At 43.8% G+C, this 19,195-nt stretch overlaps 1 protein-coding gene across 4 annotated transcripts in view; it reads left to right on the top strand.

The window, feature by feature from the left end:
* Positions 1-19,195, top strand: part of DDC (dopa decarboxylase) — a 106,687-nt gene that overhangs the window by 60,917 nt on the left and 26,575 nt on the right. For all 4 annotated transcript variants that reach the window (XM_050785602.1, XM_050785604.1, XM_050785603.1 and 1 more), the window contains exons 7-9: positions 3,300-3,366; positions 8,146-8,240; positions 11,999-12,066. In XM_050785602.1, the coding sequence (XP_050641559.1) occupies positions 3,300-3,366; positions 8,146-8,240; positions 11,999-12,066 (230 nt within the window). The remainder of the gene's footprint in view (positions 1-3,299; positions 3,367-8,145; positions 8,241-11,998; positions 12,067-19,195) is intronic.

The following is a 19,195-nucleotide window of genomic DNA, read 5'->3' as shown; positions in this document are numbered from 1 at the left end:
AGATGCAGTATTACTGTTTGATGAACATCATTCTAGATGCTCTTCTATGCACACATTAATAGAGAGAAAATAATTCTAATAAGGGCACACTTAACATATTAATTTTAATAATAGAAGTTATTGGCTGAACATGGTGGCTTATGACTGTTATCCCAACACTTTGGGAGGCCGAGGCGGGTGGATCACCTGAGGTCAGAAGTTAGAGACCAGCCTGGCCAACATGGTGAAACCCTGTCTCTACTAAAAATACAAAAAATTAGCTGGGTGTGGTGCCTGTAATCCCAGCTACTCAGGAGACTGAGGCAGGAGAATCACTTAAACCCAGGAGGTAGAGGTTGCAGTGAGCTGAGATAAGACTCCATCTCAAAAAAAAAAAAAAAAAAAAAAAAAAAAAGTTATTGCCTTTAGTTTAGTGTTTAACTGAAGAAAGTCAGGTGAAACAGAATGAATTGCCAAACTAGAGATATGTCATTTCTAAGATATGACTCTGGGAGTTGAGAAAATAAGTTTCAAGCAATGTTAATATTGTTAAGTCATTCTTTGTTTTTTTGCTATTCTCTTAAGGACAAAGATAAGGCATTCTAAGACTCTCATGCTCTACCAACTGAGTAGCCAGGTGTCTTAGACAAAGTGCTTTAACATTCAATTATATGTCAAGATGAAATTGCAAATAGCAGAGAAAAACAACACACTGACTTCAGTTCCCACTAAATGACTCACCTTGCCAAAATGAAACGAATGTGGAGAATTCTTGATGCTTAACATGAGGAGGGGACATCCAGAGGTTAAGAAAGGAGGCTGACAGCACCAGGAGAAACATTAAGGTATGCAAGATGTTAGCCCGTTGGCACCTGATAGACCAGGCAGGTCTGTAAGTGCAATATGTTGCATTGTAGGTAAGAAAAATAAAGCCCAGCCAGGTGCCAATGTGACATGGAGTTGGGCCTCCAATCCAGGGCTCTGTGCCCCACACACGTAGTTTAACTATCTGTATTCACTGTGCCTTTTTCCTATCTGTGCTTCTGATGCTGTGACACCTTTGAGTCTTGCTGACCCTGGAGGGTCTGCGCTTCTCAGGGAGACGGGGTTCCTAGAGCTCTTAAAAGACTCACTTGCAAGTTCACCTTTCAAATGCAAAATCATCAGTACAGAGCCCCTACCCCACCACCTCCCCTGTGGGGCTCTCACACTCTGGGCCACTATCCTCCTGCCCTGAACACTTAAGGCCTAGGTACCAGACAGCTAGGGACAGTCCCTGCTCCAAATGTGACCTGGAACAGACCAAATGCGACCCCAGAGCCCACTGAAATTATTCAAACCAACTGATCCTAATCCTGCTCACCCTTGCCCTGCCTGGTTCTTCCCGTGGAAACCACAACACAGGCTCTCGCTGCTGTTTTTCCTCCATCCCTCTGCCGCCCAACCGACCCTGATGCTTCCCCATATCCCCCTCCCCTTGGGGACTGTGAGGAACAAGCTGTTTTTAATGGCAGTCATCTCCTGACTTGTTGGACTCACCATCCTGAACAAGAAGAAAGCCTACATTTAAACAGACTGCCCTGCTGTGCCCGAGGGTAGCCCCCTGGGGGACTGACTCCCTTGGGCATAGCTCAATGACACAGAGAGCCCTTCCAGAGTCCAGCCAGGACCTGTTTTGGGCCCACGCCCCGGGATTTGGCATGGAAAACTTTGGTCCCTGAGCAGTCATCGCTCTGTCTGAGAAGTACCTTGTCCAGACCAACCACCTGTGAGAGAAGCAGGGCAAGGCCGTTGAGATGAACCTTCCACAGGCTGAGTCCATGCTACCTGGGCATGAACACTTTGTCTCTCTAAGAGGAAAAGTTGGTTTCCAGGTGAAAAGCAAGCAGTCATAGGTGAAACGGAACCAGAAAGGTCTCCAACTGGGGTTCTCACATACAAGTTTCTGACTTCTCTGTTTTTATCCTCAGGACACACGGCATTGCTAAGACTTTACAGGGGGCTCAATCAAGGTCACACAAATTTAATTCTATTCCACACTTTTGTCGCATCTGAAGAGAAATTTCATTATCTAGACTACATGACATCCATAAATCAATTGGGCCCTTTGGTTTTGTAAACATAATGTGCGTTTCGATCCATTGGAGAGAGCTGTTTGAACTCAGCAATAGGTTTCAGCATCTATGCAATGTCCAGCAACGTGCAAATGCTCAGCCCAACACAAAACAATGACAGGGTCCCTGATTTTGGGAGCACCATGGGTCTGGAGGGAGAGACAGACACGTGTGTGGGTACAACACAATCAGGCTGTGCCAGTGCGATCGTGGCACCACAAGGTCCTCAGAGGTCGGGAGAGGCCACAGTGACTCCTAGCCTGCATTTTCTGAGTTGTGTGACTGACAGCACTCAATGCTTTCTCAGAACATCCCTTTTAAAATTATTTTCAATGTCAGCAGTGTTTTCTCATGACCTCCTGAGGGTTCAATTAATCTTTGGGAACAGTATCATTCAGAAAGAGAAAGGCAGAGGATTAAAGCTGGTAAATGATACTCTTGCTCAAAATCCTAGTGTGACTCTTAACTGATGCCAAAGGCTGTTCTGAAAGAAGCATTCCACGAGCGCCTTGGGCAATCTGGGCCCTGCTGGAGGGAGCCTCATCTCTACTGCGCTTGCTCTGCTCTGTGCATTGCACATGTGTGTATGCACACGCACACACAGACACACACACATACACCGCAAACTAGGAAAAAACCCAGGCTTCTGCTCCATAGTAGTAACTATGTTCTTACTTTCTCTATATGTGTATATATATACACACACACATATATAGAGAAAATAAAATAAATATGCTTGTGTATATTTTAATTATAATTTAATTAGATTATAATTAAATTAAAATGCATATATGGAATATAAGAACATAGTTACACTAATGTTACATAGAACGTTAATTAAAATTTAACTAAAATATACACACATACATGTATATTTAATAAGGTAGAATATAGGTATCATTGTTCAGATGCTAGAATGCTTCATTTCTGCCCCAAGGCACCCTGGAAAATCTTTTTGCAACTTCCCGGTTTCTAACCTCAGAGCTTAGTTTTCTGTCTGCAGATCTGTTTCTCTAAACCTGCTGTGATGCTTTCACCCAAAGATTCAATGTGTATCCATGGCCTTACGTTTCCACGTAGCAGACATTCATTGGGATCTTGGCTCATGGCCTTGGGTTGGACCATGGGGCAATGGTTGCTTGTGTGGAGGTTACAGTGGTGACTGGCACCTGGGGGATAAAAGGTTGTCTGCTTTTTACCCTCTAGGTGGTTGCCACCCTGGGGACCACAACGTGCTGCTCCTTTGACAATCTCTTAGAAGTCGGTCCTATCTGTAAGTATCTGATTCCATTTTCTTTTTGGAAAATGTTCTCTGTATACGGGGAATTTAGCAAACCCTCCTCGTTGATCTCTTTCTTGTCACTAACTTCACATTGCGATGGTTTGCCTAGCTCTTCTCGTATTTGCAATAATAACACAAACCTCATTAGCTTGAACTCCATAAACTCAGAATTTGGGCGAATTGGAAAAAGCTGGGCTTAGGTCTACCAACACACTATTTGTAAGAAAAAACATTCCAAGCAATATAAAAGTTATGTAAAATTGCAGGCTATGTTGGCTCTGTTGAGGAGAATAAACTCTTCAAAATCTTAGAGTAACCACCCTCATATGTGGGTCATGCATACACCTTATTTGGGAATCGTCCACGCTTGAATTTAATTATTTGGTATAACCCTTTTTCACCTTTTTTGGAATTACTAAATGCAATTAAGAAAATTGCCGAAGATAGTTTAGCAAATCAACACAATGAAACTGGATTTTGCCAAGGAATAATCTGTGCTTCAGATGTTTTCCTGGGTCACTCTCACCTCCTCCCTCCCTCATTCAGAGATCTTAGGTTTTCTCATTGAGACTAGGATGCTGTGTTTTCAAAAGGTGAACGTGAATGAGCAACTCTGTTTCTAGAGTTTCACCTTTGACATGTAGCTCTGGGAACTCAGCAGGCCTTGAAGCTGCTTCTGTGGACAGAAGAACCCTCGTAGGGCAGGGACACTGGCTCAGGGGCTCCGCCTTTGTCTGTCCCTCTGGGATGGGAATGTTCTGACCGCTTGGCTGTGAGTGGAGCTGCCCAAGTGGGGCCTTCAGACCACATACCGGTGGCCTGTGCCAGATCCCACGCCAGCTACCAGGGATTTGGCTTCATCCTTAGTCTGCATAAGCCAAGCACAGTTCTCACCTCTCCTAACCCAAGAGTCACCCATGGTCCATACTCAGAGGAGTGGACCCTCCTTTCCTGGGCGTTGGCCTGCCCTCTTAGGGTCAGTAGCTGGGGAAGGCCGGTGCTCAAGGTGCAGGTGCCCTTGTGTGAGCTGGACATGGAATTGGTGACAAGGAAGCTAGGGTCCAGCCCAGGACCCACCCCTGAATCTTACATTCTGAGCTTCATTTATGCTCTCTGTAAAGTGAAGAGAAAAGCCCCACTTGGGCTCATAAAATAACAATATTTCCCCCCAGGATTACTCAGAGAATGAATTAATGCAGGGAAAATGCACCATCCCAAAGGTGGAGTGCATTGCTGCACAGCAAGGAAGGCAGTGCTGGGAACTACTGGGAGGTGGGTGGCATAGACTTACCCACTCTCACGGGGTTTTGCTCCACCGTGTATGCTGTGTGGCACACAGCTGTAAGAACAACTGGCTGGAAGTGGTCGTGCACAGCCCTGGGCTGGGGAGAAGGGATAGAACTGGCTGACTCAGAACTGCAGCCACAGCGCTGGCCTCATCAGCTACAAACCTTCATCAGCTCAGCCAAGCAACGTGGAGTCCTCTGACTCAGATGTCAGGCTAAGAACTGAATGTCCTGGCCAGTAGCCGGCTGATGTAATTCCCCAGGGCTATCGGATTTAAAGGGCTGAGGTCTTCTGCCGGACAGAGCCCACACGGCCTGCTGTCCCCTGGGCCCAATGCAGGCTGCCCGCTGGACCATGGAGATGACAGCCAGCGTGTGTCACCTGCCAGTCACAGTCCCCTGGATGGATCCAGCTCAGGCCTTCTTGCTGTCTCGGGGCCCCCTCTTCTTCTCAGAGGCTGAAAGCTGTGGACAGAGCTTGATTTATGATTTGTTTGGTTTGAAACACTGAGGTTGCTTTTGGGGTTGTGCAGAAGGAGCTGACATGGGTAAATGCCAAAACCATTTCATTCATTGGCAGAATGCATAGGGGAGGTCAGTTTTGACAATTCCTTTTTTTCCTTTTTTCTTTCTCTTTTTTCTTTTTTGAGATGGAGTCTTCCTCTGTGGCTCAGGCTGGAGTGCAGTGGCGCAATCTCAACTCACTGCAACATCTGCCTCCTGGGTTCAAGTGATTCTCCTGCCACAGTTTTCCAGGTAGCTGGGATCACAGGCACACACCATCACGCCTGGCTAATTTTTATATTTTTATTAGAGATGGGGTTTCACCACATTGGCTAGGCTGGTCTCAAACTCCTGACCTCAGGTTATGTGCCTGCCTCAGCCTACCAGAGTGATGGAATTACAGGCATGAGCCACTGTGTCCAGCCAACAATTCCATTTTTATTGATGGTGGTATATTACTAACTGTTGGTGGTACCTTAACAATTAAGTCAGCACCTTTTTACCTACTTTCCCTCTCCTGTCCTATCACCAGATATTTAGCATTATCCAACTCCAAGCGGGACTGTTCCAAGAGCCTGAGCTGACCTTATTCTATAGTATGATTGGAATAATCTAACATAATTCAGATAAGTTATTCACCCACCATCATTTGACAAAGAACACAAATCAGAAGATGGTTTTCTTCCAATTGCTGCCTTTGGAAAGACATTTTCTTTTTATTGCATTTGAAATGATTTGCCAGTGAGGGTGTTCAGATTGGTCTACTTGGATGGATCAGTTGTCTGGCAGGTTTTACTGAGAAGAAGATGAGATACAAAAAGTGGATAGTTGAAGTCAGTACGTTGCTGGTGGGGAAGTGGGGAAACTGAGGATGAGGGTATGGGCTGAGTTGGGGAGGCCATCTCAAGGAGTGAGGAAGGGAATAGCACAGGGCAGGCAGCCAAAGCTGCATCCTGAGGTGCCAGCATAACTGGAGGAGGATGTGCAGCTGGAGGGGCAGCCAGGTCTGCCTCAAGTTCCCAGGAAGTCTCACAAGGAAAGAGTCACTGGCAGCAGGAAGCTGGAGGGGTGTGAGACTGTCTCTTCCCTCCCCACTGAGGCAGCCTTGCCTCGGGGCTAGGTGTGCCTCTGGTGCAAGCAACTGCTCAAGCTCTGGCCGAGGTCTCTGTGTCTGCCTGGTTCCTAGATGGGCCGTGCTATGCAGTGTGTGCTGTTAGCGGATCACATATGAGACGCAGAATGCAGAGGCATGCCCACAGCTCCATGCATCCCTATGGAAACCAGAGAAGCCCTCCAGAGTCCACTTCCCTTGGGGGTCTGTAAGTTCCCTTCTGCAGGAGTTATAGGCCAACTGCAAGCTTAGAGGGAACACAGTCCTCCACAAAGTCACTGCTGATAAAAGACGTAAGGCATTTCAAAGCTTTGACTGAGTCTGCTCATCAGGATGAAAGCCCTTGGTTGGATCAAGGTCAAGTGTGTCCTGCGGACATGGATATCCACCCCAGGGCATGGGAGGCCAAAGGTCACAGAGCAGGGTAGACCTGACCCGAGGCTTAGGGGCTCATCACCTCCCCCAGAATCAGTCTCACCTGGTGCTTGCATAACCCCAGATGGATGCAGCAGTGAGCCAGGAAGAGCACAAGGCCTTAGGATTTACAGAGTTTCTCCTTGAGGAGTCACTCAGTAATCATGGGATATCCATCCCTGTAGCTCAGATCAGCGGTAAGGTTGAGAAGAACCTCAGATCCCATCATAAGATAGGTGTAAATTTGAAGCTTGCTGTAGTCTGAACGTTTGTGTCCACCCCAAAGTCCATTTGTTGAAATCCTAATCTAAGGTGATGGTACTGGAGGTGGGGCCTTCCAGTGGCCATGAGGTCACCACGGTGGAGCCCTCCTGATTGGGACTGTGACTAATTAGTGCCCCTGAGAGTCTCACGCCTCACTGCACAATGAGCACTGTGGATGGTGAGTGAACAATGAATCCATGGATCCCTACCTGTCAGGGTCAGGTGCTGACCCTGACACCTACCCCACGGTGCCCTGACACTGGTATCCACCCTGTGAGGCTAGGGTGGCTGGCGCCCTCTCTGCAGACTTTCACCCTTCAACTCTTACTCTCCTGGCTGCCTACGGCTGAGAGGCAGCAACCATGGAAGTCACATTTATTTCTCCCCTGCTCAGTGCTGGGGTCCTGGCAGGCACATTGTAAATATTCCCTCACTCACCCCTTGGGCCTGTGGGTACTGTTTCATCTCCATCTTCCTGGGAGGAGAGTGAGGCTTGGAGAAGTAGATAGGGCCCCTTGGCTGGGGAACCGCTGGAAGCGGGAGTTGAGCCCAGATCTGTCAAAACTGAGGGAGCATGCTACACCTGTGGCTCTCCCAGCTCCTGAATGAGGCAGCCCCTGCCCACAAGGACAAGGCTGCTATGTATGGTTGGAAAACAGAAACCCTGTTCATGAAGGGAGCAGGGGATGGTCTAAGATGTTGTAAAATAAAGAACTTCACCTGGTGGTGGGGATGGAGTGGGGCAGGCAGAGGTCAGCGTGGACTGTGTGCAGAACCCCCTCGGGTGATGTTTGGGGGAGGACTTGAGAATGGATTAGCAAAGGGAACCGGGGAGGGAATTCCAGGTGGGTAGAAAGGGTGGTGTCGCTGGAGAGAAATGCAGGTGAGTAACATGAGGCTGTCACACGATGGTCCCTTGGAGTTACACTTAGCCGCCAAGGTCAGGAGAGAAAACCAAGGGGTGCAGCTGCTTCCATTGTCCCTGGTGTGTGTCTGGGACCAGGAGCACACACACTGCCCTCAGCTTTCGAGCCTTCAAATGAGGGGGCCTTTTGGGGATTCAGCCATTAGTTCAGCAAATACTGTTGGCATGCTCCATGCAAGAAGGGTGCTCAGACAGGGCGAGGTCAGCTGGCAGGCTCCATGGTGAGGCATCCGTCTGGGGACTCACAAGTTGCTTCTGGACTTTAGGCAACAAGGAAGACATGTGGCTGCACGTCGATGCGGCCTACGCAGGCAGTGCATTTATCTGCCCTGAGTTCCGGCACCTTCTGAATGGAGTGGAGGTAGGTGCGCCCTTCGCTCTCCCCAAGGCTGTTTTCACAGCGCTCAGTTATTGACCTCTCCCTTCATGAAGAGCTGACATCCAATTTCTCGCTATGGCGGTTTGTTTTAGCCAGTTATGTTTGAACCAATTCCCACTTCCTCAGAACAGGGGCTGAGAGCCTTCCCCAGTCATACAGCCTGTCCTCCTGAAATACTCCTGACACTTACAGTTCCATTTCAATCTACACAAATCCCAAACAGAAAGGATAGATGTTAGCTTATAAAACTGTGGGAAAGTAGGAATAAAATAAAAACTTAATGCACTTAAACTCAAAAGAGTAATTTAAAATACCAACCCGCAATTCCATACAATCTGGTTCAATATGACAGTCATGTTCTGCCCATACATCTGAACTTGAACGGGAAGCTACCAATGCATTTAAATGCCCCTAGGCAGTCTTCTGGAAATTGTAAAGCATGGTCTTTAATGCTAAGTGAAACGCCTGCTTCTTTCGAGAAGTAGCAGTCAAAATTATTGACCAATACTCTGCTTCTCCAAAAAGCAACAGAATGTAAATTGGTACAGACTTAACACAAAGAAATGACCTTATTGATATACTGTGGCGTGTTATTTCAGACTCAGTGGGATTTCATTTTGGTGGTGGCTCATAGGGTAGGAAGTCTCTCCTCCCCAAGAACTCAGCTTTGAATGCCATAGAGGGTCCTCAGAGGCAGTCTTTGGCAGTGTGTCCATGAGAAGGAGGTAGCAAAGCAGGGGAGCTGTGGCCCTGGCCAAGAAAGAAATGCTTTCTGCCAAGGGGCAGGAGGTGTCGTGAGACCTCACCCATGTGTGACGGAGGATGAAGGGCACAGTTCTCTGCATTAGACTCCTTTGTTTGAATCCTAGATTTATCCTTAGGACTAGCTGTGTACCCTTGGGTGAGTTAGATATCCTCCCTATGCCCCATAAAATAGATATCATAAGAATACATCCCGTGTGGGATTGTCGTCAGGGGTAGATGAGTTAATCATGTTTCAAGGGCTTAAAAACAGCGCCTGGCAGACAGTAAATACTAAACTTGCATTAGGTGCTTTTGTTATTTTCTACCATATGTTAGAAAAGCTTTCCCTTGACACCTTCCTCTGCTTGCATGTCAGACTTGCTAATCAATATTCTAATTACAACTTTGAATTCTCATAATGCTGTAATACCAGAAAAATGGGTACCAGAGGTATAGAATACAAATGGCCCCATCTTTGGAAAGAATAATCCTCTTACTACTAATGAACGAAGTAGTATTCTGGTTTATGTCTCCATCACATTCATTCGCTCATTCATTCAATAATTACTTGTTGAGTACTTAATACAACCTAGGACTTAGATGATGGATCCTTGCGGGTAAATGGAGCTTCCAAGGACCTATGTAAGTATTGGGGAGAGGGTATAGTATATGAGAAGTTCTTATAATGTGATGCCAGTACCCAGCTGATATAGTTCATTGCCGGTAGCTAGTTTGGTGGGTGTTTGGTGCTGGGAAGTGAAGAATAAATCTCTGTATCATATAAATGCATGGTATTAGGGAGATAATCTCCATTATTTGAAATATCTTTCCTGGGACAGTTTCAAGGGAGGAAGGGCTAAACGATCCTCTGGGATTTATGCGCCCTCCCCAAGGCTGGCCTGAGCTCGATGCTCTTTTCTAACTCTGGGTATCGGGTTTAGGGCTCATGATCTTTTCCTACCACTGCTCTTCTCTTCCCCATGAACTGACAACTTGAGGTTTCATCTTTCATAGAAGGGTGCCTCATTGTCAGAGCACCGCAGCAATGGGCATTCCAGCCAGACCCTATCAGCAACAGACAGGATTTCATGCTCTACAATGAGTCATTACCATTTTCCCTGCATTATTGCTCCTTTCCGTGCCCAGCTGAGGGCTGCGCATCTCAGTGGGGCAGATAAGGAGGCTGCAATATCCTGTTGTGGCCCTGCCCTTGGAGATAAGAACCTTTCTCTCCATCGGCAGAAGGAAAATATCACTGCTGGGTAATGAGAGAAGTTTAAACAGATCAGCCCCATAGGAGGGAACTCATAAAACTCCTAGCAAACAGAGCCCCTCTTTAACCTTTTGTCTCCTTTTATCAACAAATGAAACTTGCTGTAATTTCCTGTCCCTTTCTCAAAATTACTTTTATTGAAACCTAGAAGGAAATGAATCTGGGTCTCCAGAGCAGGTTGATGTGGAAGGTTGTCATCCACCCATCAAATGTCTCCCAGGACGGCCCCCCCCCAGGCCCCTCAAGCCTCTGCTGCTTCCTTGGTGCACATCCCTGGAACCAAGTAGACAGGAGGTGCCCTAGGGCCTTGGGAAGACTGAAAAGTTTCCCAGTAGGAGAGTCGGCCAGACTGGGGCCTCACTGCAGCAGCCACCTTTATTTCGGTATCAATTATGAATCTAGCCCCACGGCCAAATCCCTGGCCATTAAGGTGGACCCTGTTCCTATTCGCCAGTCAGATGATAAACCAGGACATGCATTTGAAAAACCAGGACATGCATTTGAAAAAGAAAGCACCATTTATGACAGCTCAGTGAAAACGCAGAGTGTCCTCCTCTACCACTCTTGGTGGTTGATATCTCTTATTTTCTCCTTGAAAATAGGGTAGCCCCTAACACTGATGCACGCAGCCGGAGCCGGTTGTTCACATTTGTTACCCAGGATCTTCCAGCCAGGGAGTCTGTAGCTGTTAGGAATACAATGAACTTGAGTATTGTCTTTAAAAATAAAGGAGCTGGTCGGGTGCAGTTGCTCACACCTGTAATCCCAGTACTTTGGGGGGCTGAGGCAAGAGGATGGCTTAAGCCCAGGAGTTTGAGATCAGCCTGGGCAACATATTGAGACACCCTGTCTCTACAAACAAAATTTTAAAAATTAGCTGTGTGTGGTGGCACATGCCTGTAGTCCCAGCTACTTAGGAAGCTAAGGCAGGAGGATCGCTTGGGCTTGGGAGGTTGAGGCTGCAGTGAGCCATGTTCATGCCACTGGACTCCAGCCTGGGCAACAAAGTAAGACCCTGTCACTCAAAAAAAAAAAAAAAAAGAGAGAGAGAGAGAGAGAAACATTTAGGTAAATGGGGAGAATTATTGATATGTTACAGCAATGCTGGCAAAAGAACACATCAATTAAATGAAAACTGGGTTTATCCCTACCTACTGTAGAGTAGTTATAAAATTTCCTCTTTCCCACTGTTTATCATGACACTTGTAGTCTGAGAACTTTGCTAGCTCAGCACGTGGAAGGAACATCAAGCATAAAGTATTTCACAGGTCAAATCAGGACGATTCCTGTACATTGTACTTGTGAAGGACAATTCCGATTTTTCCAAATATTCCAGTAATTTAAAATATAATATGGATACATTTTATGTCACATTAGATTATGTAAATTTGAAAGTGCTTTTCATTTGGAAATATAAACTTTTAATTTTAAAATTCTTGTTCCATTTTATGGGGGTACAGTCTAGATATAGCAAAACATACAAATCAACTCTAAATACATATACCCCCATGTACTTACCACTCAGATCGAGTAGCACAATTCCAGCACTTCAGAAGACTCCGCTGCCCACTGCAAGTTACTACTCCCCTGGGAAACCTTACCTGGCCTCTATCACTATGGATTAGTCGTGCCATAAACTTATATTATCATGTATGGGGTCTTCTTTATAATTAAACATTTATAAGGAAATCGTTTTCTTTTTCTTATTCTTGTTCTTTGGCAGTTCGCAGATTCATTCAACTTTAATCCCCACAAATGGCTATTGGTGAATTTTGACTGCTCTGCCATGTGGTAAGTTTCCCTGCTCACAGATGTCAGTTGCCTGTCCCCACTGCTCTTCCGAGGTGATGGTGCATTTGAAAGAAGCTGGCAGGGAAGATGCCAGAGCCAAAGGGGTGCAATAGTCACTTAGGTCACTGCTTGCTGCCATTTCTGAACCCTTGATGGAATGATTGCTAATTCTTAGCCTCGCTGGAAACTTTTATCTAGGGAATATCATTGCAACATACTGGCATAAGAAATGAGAAGCCTAAAAAAGACAATCTGTAATTTGATTTATCCAGCATTAACAGAAAACAAATGCAAGTACACCCTTCTAATTCAGTAGCTTCTGTGTTTTCATTCTTAGATTTGTAACCAGTCTTAGCCTAATGCTAAGTTCAAGCAATCTGAGTTCAAATGCTTAAAAGTATTTGCCAAGGCCGGGTGTGGTGGCTCATGCCTGTAATCCCAGCACCTTGGGAGGCCGAGGCAAGTGGATCACCTGAGGTCAGGAGTTCGAGACCAGCCGGGCCAACATGGTGAAACCCCCGTGTCTACTAAAAATACAAAAAATTAGCTGGGCGTGGTAGTGCACGCCTGTAATCCCAGCTACTCAGGAGGCTGAGGCAGGAGAATCGCTTGAACCTGGGAGGCAGAGGTTGCAGTGAGCCGAGATCATGCCACTGCACTCCAGCCTTGGCAACAGAACAAGACTCTGTCTTAAAAAAAAAAAAAGTATTTGTGAAGGAAAAATAATAGTAAACATGTTTCCTAAGAATTTCCCTGGAAATTCTTAAAAACAGCACGATAATACCTTGGTGATATTTAGAATAAGAAAAAGAACTAAAGCATTAAAGTGGGTGATATTACACCACCTACACAATGTTTAAAGAATAATGATGATGGGCAGTGGTACAGGGACACTAGAAACTGGCTTCTGTAACTTTTTAATGTAAGAAGTTGATTGATTGATCATAGGGCCAGGAGGATTTGCATGAATTTTGTACAGTATGCAAAATTTTCCAAATTTTCAGAAGGCTTTGTAAAATTGTTCAGTATGTAATTAAGTAAATAACTTTTCACTTTCCTCCTAAGCATGAGGAAAGCAGCTTTTATACAAAACAACTAATGTCAGCTCTCGAGGTCACCAAAATATCCGTTTGTCCTTTCTCTTTTCTTTCTTTCTTTCTTTTTTTTTTTTTAAAGGCAAACCACATTTCTAGTCCTTTACTTGTATACAAATCAATTTTTTTTGGTCAGTCTTTTCACCCAAACTTCTGCTATAAAATTTTAAGACCAGTTGGTGTGTGGGCATTTCAGACTTAATTTTGTCTGAAATAAGTATTTATGAAAGCCATGGTTGTTATGAATGTGAGTATTCTTTTGTATTCTTGTGGTTGTGTTTTTCTCTTTCACCCAAGGTGGAACACAGTGAGGACAGTTTGCACCGTGTGCCAGAGGTCTCTTTATTCGAGGGGTAATTTTGATTGACATGTAAATCCGCTCTGCTGAGGTTTTTGGTCAGTGGGGAAAATTCTCTAAGGGAGCTGGAGTTGGGAGGGACCAGGCAGAGCATCTGCAGGCTCTGGCGGGAACAAGTGGCTCTCCTCGGATGCTTTTGTTTTGCAAGGGGCGGGCGTCCTCAGATGCCTTCCACAAAGGAAGCCCTAGAACTACCCTGGAGCAGGGCGAGGGCTGATGGGGCTGTCCGGAAGAGAGGTTCTCATGCACCCTGAGGCTGTCCCCAATGCCTGGATAAAACAGTAATATCAACAAGGCTGTTAGTGACTGCAGATAGGTAAGTCCAGGCTCCCTTCTAAGTCCCTAACCTCTTGTAGCTCTCTGGACTCCCACGACAGCCCTGCGATGGGGCACACAGATATTGCCACACTCTCATTACAGATGAGGAAACTGAAGCGGTCAGGGACCAGAAATATTTTGGGTCCCTAATCTTGGAGGCAAATATTGACACACGATAAGAAGGAGTGTAATGAATGCAGCATCCTGCCCTCAGGTGCAGGCAACTAGTGCCTATATTAAGGCTGAGAGAAAACCTGCTTCGTCAGTGTGGGGGTGAGAAGGAGTCGAGCCTTTCGGGATGTGGAGTGCCTGCGGCAGAGCTGATGCCCCAAGGCTGCCGCAGACGCTACAGAGCTGATGCAAGTGAGCTGGCGGCTATATGCTCATCTGTCCCAGACAGCTCCTCCCCCGGCACTCGGGGTTCAGTTCAGCCACCAGCCTGTAAGGGGGAAATTTGACAAAGTGGAGGTGACGTAGGGAGGAGACACAGGACACACAGGAATGAGGCCAGGCCATTTGGAAAAGGGAGAGAGGACAGAGGGTGATTAGCCTGGAGAAGGAATTACACGTAAGCCCTGAGACACAAGAGAGGCCTGTGGTGTCTGGAAGTGTGCCACGAGAGAAAGGCGATGGAGTTAGTTCCCATCCCCTGGGGTGGGCGGCAGTGGTGGGGCGGGGTGGTTGCAATACTTGAGGAGCCTCTTCCCTTCCTATGGGCTTGAAAGGCTACAAAACACATTTTTAAATTACAATAGCGACTGTGCTGTTTCTCTCCTGAGCCGGTACGTTCTCGGCAGAACAGGGGTCAAATCATTTGGTGAGGTGTCGTGTACCTGGAAAAATCAGATCTCTCCTAAACCCAAGGTTTTGTCCCATGACACTATAAAAATGGCATGAATGTTGATGGATGAAGTCTGATTTTTGAAGGATTTGTGTTTTAACACAGAAATTGCTGATCTTTACTGTTTGGGAGCACTGTGCCTGCATTAGTTGGCTAGGGCTGGCTTAACAAAGTACCACGGACAAGTGGCTTAAACAAGAGATGATTTCTTTCAGTCCCAGAGGCCAGAGGTCCCAGATAAAGCCATCAGCAGGCTGGTTTCTTCTGAGGCCTCTCTCCTGGGCTTGCAGATGGCTGTGTTCTCCCTGTCCTCACATGGTCTTCCTTCTGTTTATCTGTGTCAGAATTTCCTCTTCTTATAAGGACACCAGTCACATTGGATTAGGGCCTGTTAACCAAGAAATATCTGAGACAGGTCTCAATCAATTTGGATATTGATTTTGCTAAGGTTAGGGACATTCCTGGAAGAATAAACATGAAATCACAGAAACAGGGTGTGGTCTGTGTCTTTCTCCAAAGATGATTTTGAGGCCATCAGTATTTAAAGGGGAAGGCAGGCTGGAGGGGAAAGAGGGAGGGTAAGGTCACATTACTGAATCCACGTGTTGTGAGAGGAAAGGAGCAGGTAGGGGAATAGTCAATGATGTATTTGTCTTCACGCTCAGTAAATCAGCTCTTTTTATAAGATAAGGTGAGCATAGAGTAGCTGCCCATAGAAATATTTAACCTTTTATCTGTAGCTTTCTCCTTCGGCACAAAAGGAAAGGTATCTTCTTGCATGAAAGCATCCAGCTTATTTTTTTTTTTCCTTTGGCATAGAAAATTGAGGCACTGAGTTTTTATTTTCCATTCACATTTCTCCCCCTCCCCTTTTTAAAAAAGTCTTGCAGAAAATGCATTTTAGAAGAAAATGCTTCTCTAGCCTTGGGTTTTATCTGGCCTCTTGTGATTAAGACAGTTTATTTCTAGAGAGATAAGTCCCACGTTGTTAGGAAAGCTCATTTTTCGCTGGTTGTAGTCTCACGACCCATAAAGAAATAAAATAGGTGGAGGAAGAGAGAGAGAAAAAAACCAAACAAACATAAAGGGAGAACAGTCCTGGAAAACTGATATAAGCCGTGTTACTCTGAAGTCCCTATGTCAGTAGGCAGGTATGAAAGTGGTTTACGTATATAAATAAGTTCTTGTTATTTTCTTCCAAAGTTGACGTTGTCTAGCTTCAGTTTACAGGGCTTTAAGAAAAGCATAACTTGGAACCCAGGAGGCGGAGCTTGCAGTATCCGGCCACTGCACACCAGCCCGGGTGACTTTCAAAAAAAAAAAAAAAAAAAAAAAAAAAAAAATAACTTAATATTTAGTGATTTCAAATCATGATTAAAAAGGCAAAGAAAGAAGGAAAAAAAAAAACCTGACGACATTATTTTGCAGAATTGTAGCCAGGAAAAATTTTAGAATTCAGTCCAAATTGTAGAAAATAATAAAAATGGACAAACATTAGGCAAGGCTAGAATCTAATTACAGATGTACTATAGTTTATTTTGAAACATAATTTTTCTCTTTCCAGTTCCCCAATTTTATTAAATACAAAATTATAACAGGGCTAATTTATTTGTAAAATAAGTTTTAGTTCTATTATGATTGGCTTGATTATTTGAATAAAGTTAAGCAAGAATAATCATTTGCTATATAGGTTTGCTCTCTCGCTCTTTTTGTTTGTTTGTTTTTTTAAATTGGTTTTGTTGGAATCTTTTCATAAATAATCTAAGATTTAGACCTTTTGTTGTTGTTGTTGTTGTTGTTGAGACAGAATCTCCCTCTGTTGTCCAGGCTGAAGTGCAGTGGCATGATCTTGGCTCAGTGGCATGATCTCAGCTTACTGCAACCTCCACCTCCTGGGTTCAAGCAATTCTCCTGCCCCAGCCTCCCGAGCAGATGGAACTACAGGTGCCCACCACCATGCCTGGCTAATTTTTTGTATTTTTAGTAGAGATAGGATTTCACCATGTTAGCCAGAATGGTCTCGATCTCCTGACCTCATGATGCACCCACCTCATGATATACCCACCTCGGCCTCCCAAAGTGCTGAGATTACAGGCATGAGCCACCATGCCCAGCTGATTTAGACCTTTTTAAAAGCCTCAGTCCCAGCCAAGGATTTTTCTGTGCCTATAGATACCTGTGTGAACTGGTTGAATTCTGAATTCTTCTCCTTTCAAGGTCCCAGGAAAACTTAAGGTTCCTAGCCCTGTTAGAAAGTGACATTTTTTACTTACCACAGGTCAGGACCCTGTAAAGGACAAGGTATGGGGCCAGTTTTTCTAAGGGGCTTTTATTAGCTTTGTAGGTCACCCTTATTTTCTCAAGGCAATCTGAAAATGTCATTCCAATCAAAGCCTTGGTATAATAACCAGTGACAGAACAGGACCACACACCGGTCATTATAAAATAAGTCATTCGTTTAGCCAAAGTGATAACTCAAAGATTTCACAAAAAAGGGAAACACCTTTATTCTTTGAGAGAAGAGACTTGCTTTTCTAAACAATAAACTCTAATAAAGACAGTATCAGGCTAATTAAACTTGTCTCTCAAATTTTATAAATAAATCTTTTAAATTTTAATCATCTTGACCAAAATTTATAATTTCCATAAATCTTTTTATAACCTTTTATAATTTTTTAATTAAAGAATGGGTTAATGTCCCAAGAAAACCTTGTTAATCTGGCATATGGACACAGATGCTGGTCTTGCATCAGTGTGCCTTTGATATTAGTGTGCCTTTGATATTGATGTGCCTTTGATATTAGCGTTTAATTTATAGAGAAACTAAACTAATTTTCTCTCTCAAGATCAGCTCTTTCAATCTTATGGTCCACCTCTTCTGTGATAGTCCCTGGGCCTAGAAGGGTTGAATAGTTTTAATTTCTGACCCTGTGTCTCATGAACACAGTTTATTTTGATTGTCATTTTCTCCTCAGTCTGAAGATGAGGCTTTTAACTGTTGTCAGTGTTTAAGATTTAACTGGACTTGGTGTCTTTTTTAGATCCAGGAGTCAAAGTCCGGTAACAGTACAATGACTTTAGAAGCAATACATGAAGTTATGTGGATGTAATAACCTTAATTTTTTAAATCTCAGTTTTCGTAGGACTCTAGTTAGACATAGGAAGAGTGCATTCTGTGTCATAAGTGAAAGTTTTCTATTTCATAGAAGAATTTAGAGAATAATATAGGAAGAAAGCATTTGTTTTAGGCTGGGTGTGGTGGCTCATGCCTGTAATCCCAGCATTTTGGGAGGCCAAGGTGGGAGGATCGCGTGAGATCAGGACTTTGAGATCAGCCTGGCCAACATGGTGAAACCCCATCTCTAGTACAAATACAAAAATTAGCCAGACGTGGTGGTGTGTGTCTGTAATCCTGGCTACCCTGGAGGCTGAGGCACAAGAATCTCTGGAACCCAGGAAGCAGAGGCTGCAGTGAGCTGAGATGGTGCCACTGCACTCCAGCCTGGGTGACAGAGCAAGACTCCATCTCAAAAACAAACAAACAAACATAGAAAACCATTCACTTTAGACCTTTAAGATAAAATATATTTTTAAATCAGCCTACAACGTCAGTCAGAACCAGAAGGGAAAAAATTAAAGGATCTGATAAAAAGTTGAAAGAGTTACTACCTCAGGCTCTCTTGAAGGGGAGAGAAAGCTGAAAACAGTGAGATGAAATTAAAGTTGAAATTTTGGTTTATGAAAATTAAAATGTCTTATAATTTTATTAAGAATAAATCAGTACCTTAAGAAAATTTAGTTGTTCTAACCAATTTTTTAGTTTATTAGTGTATTTTTAGTATCAAAACCCAATTTCTAGAAAGACTATTATAATTTTTTCTAATTATAGTCAACTCGATCACAAACATTTTTTCATAAATTCTCTTTTTATAAACCTTATTATGACTTATACAAACCATTTACTGAATACTTGGAGTTTCTGTTTTATCCTAAATACCCTCTTTTTTAAATAACCAGTGATTTTATTTTAGGACAAAAAAATTATCATACAACATTTTTGTCATGTGGAATTATTTTCCTTTTAATCTTTCTTACATATTTATAACATTTTTTGCATCTCTTTTATTTACTGGTTCCTTTTACCTTGTTTTAGAGTGACTTTTAAATAATCTTTGAATTAGACAAAAATTCTTTCTTTTTAATAAGAACACATTGTTTTTTAGAAAAACATTTTCTTATAATTTTTTTTAATTGGAAATGACCCAGACATTTAAGCAATATCTATTATTTTGTTTAATGTAACTTTAGGTTCTAAATTATATGTCAAGTTTTTTTTTTAACAAGCATTTGTTCTATTATATTTATCTAATTCATTTTTTAATAGATTACTTATAAAAACTGATGGTCATCATTTAAAGTTATTTCCCTCCTAACCAATTTTATAGCCTGTGAATTTCAGGTGTTTACCAATGTAAAATATTTAAGGTTAAATAAATGTGTTTGTTTTTTCTTTTTGCC

This window comes from Macaca thibetana, chromosome 3, assembly GCF_024542745.1.
Source record: "Macaca thibetana thibetana isolate TM-01 chromosome 3, ASM2454274v1, whole genome shotgun sequence".
NCBI classification, from domain to species: domain Eukaryota; kingdom Metazoa; phylum Chordata; class Mammalia; order Primates; family Cercopithecidae; genus Macaca; species Macaca thibetana.
The sequence above is the reverse complement of the archived record's forward strand: the minus strand, read 5'-3'. Positions and strand labels throughout refer to the sequence as shown.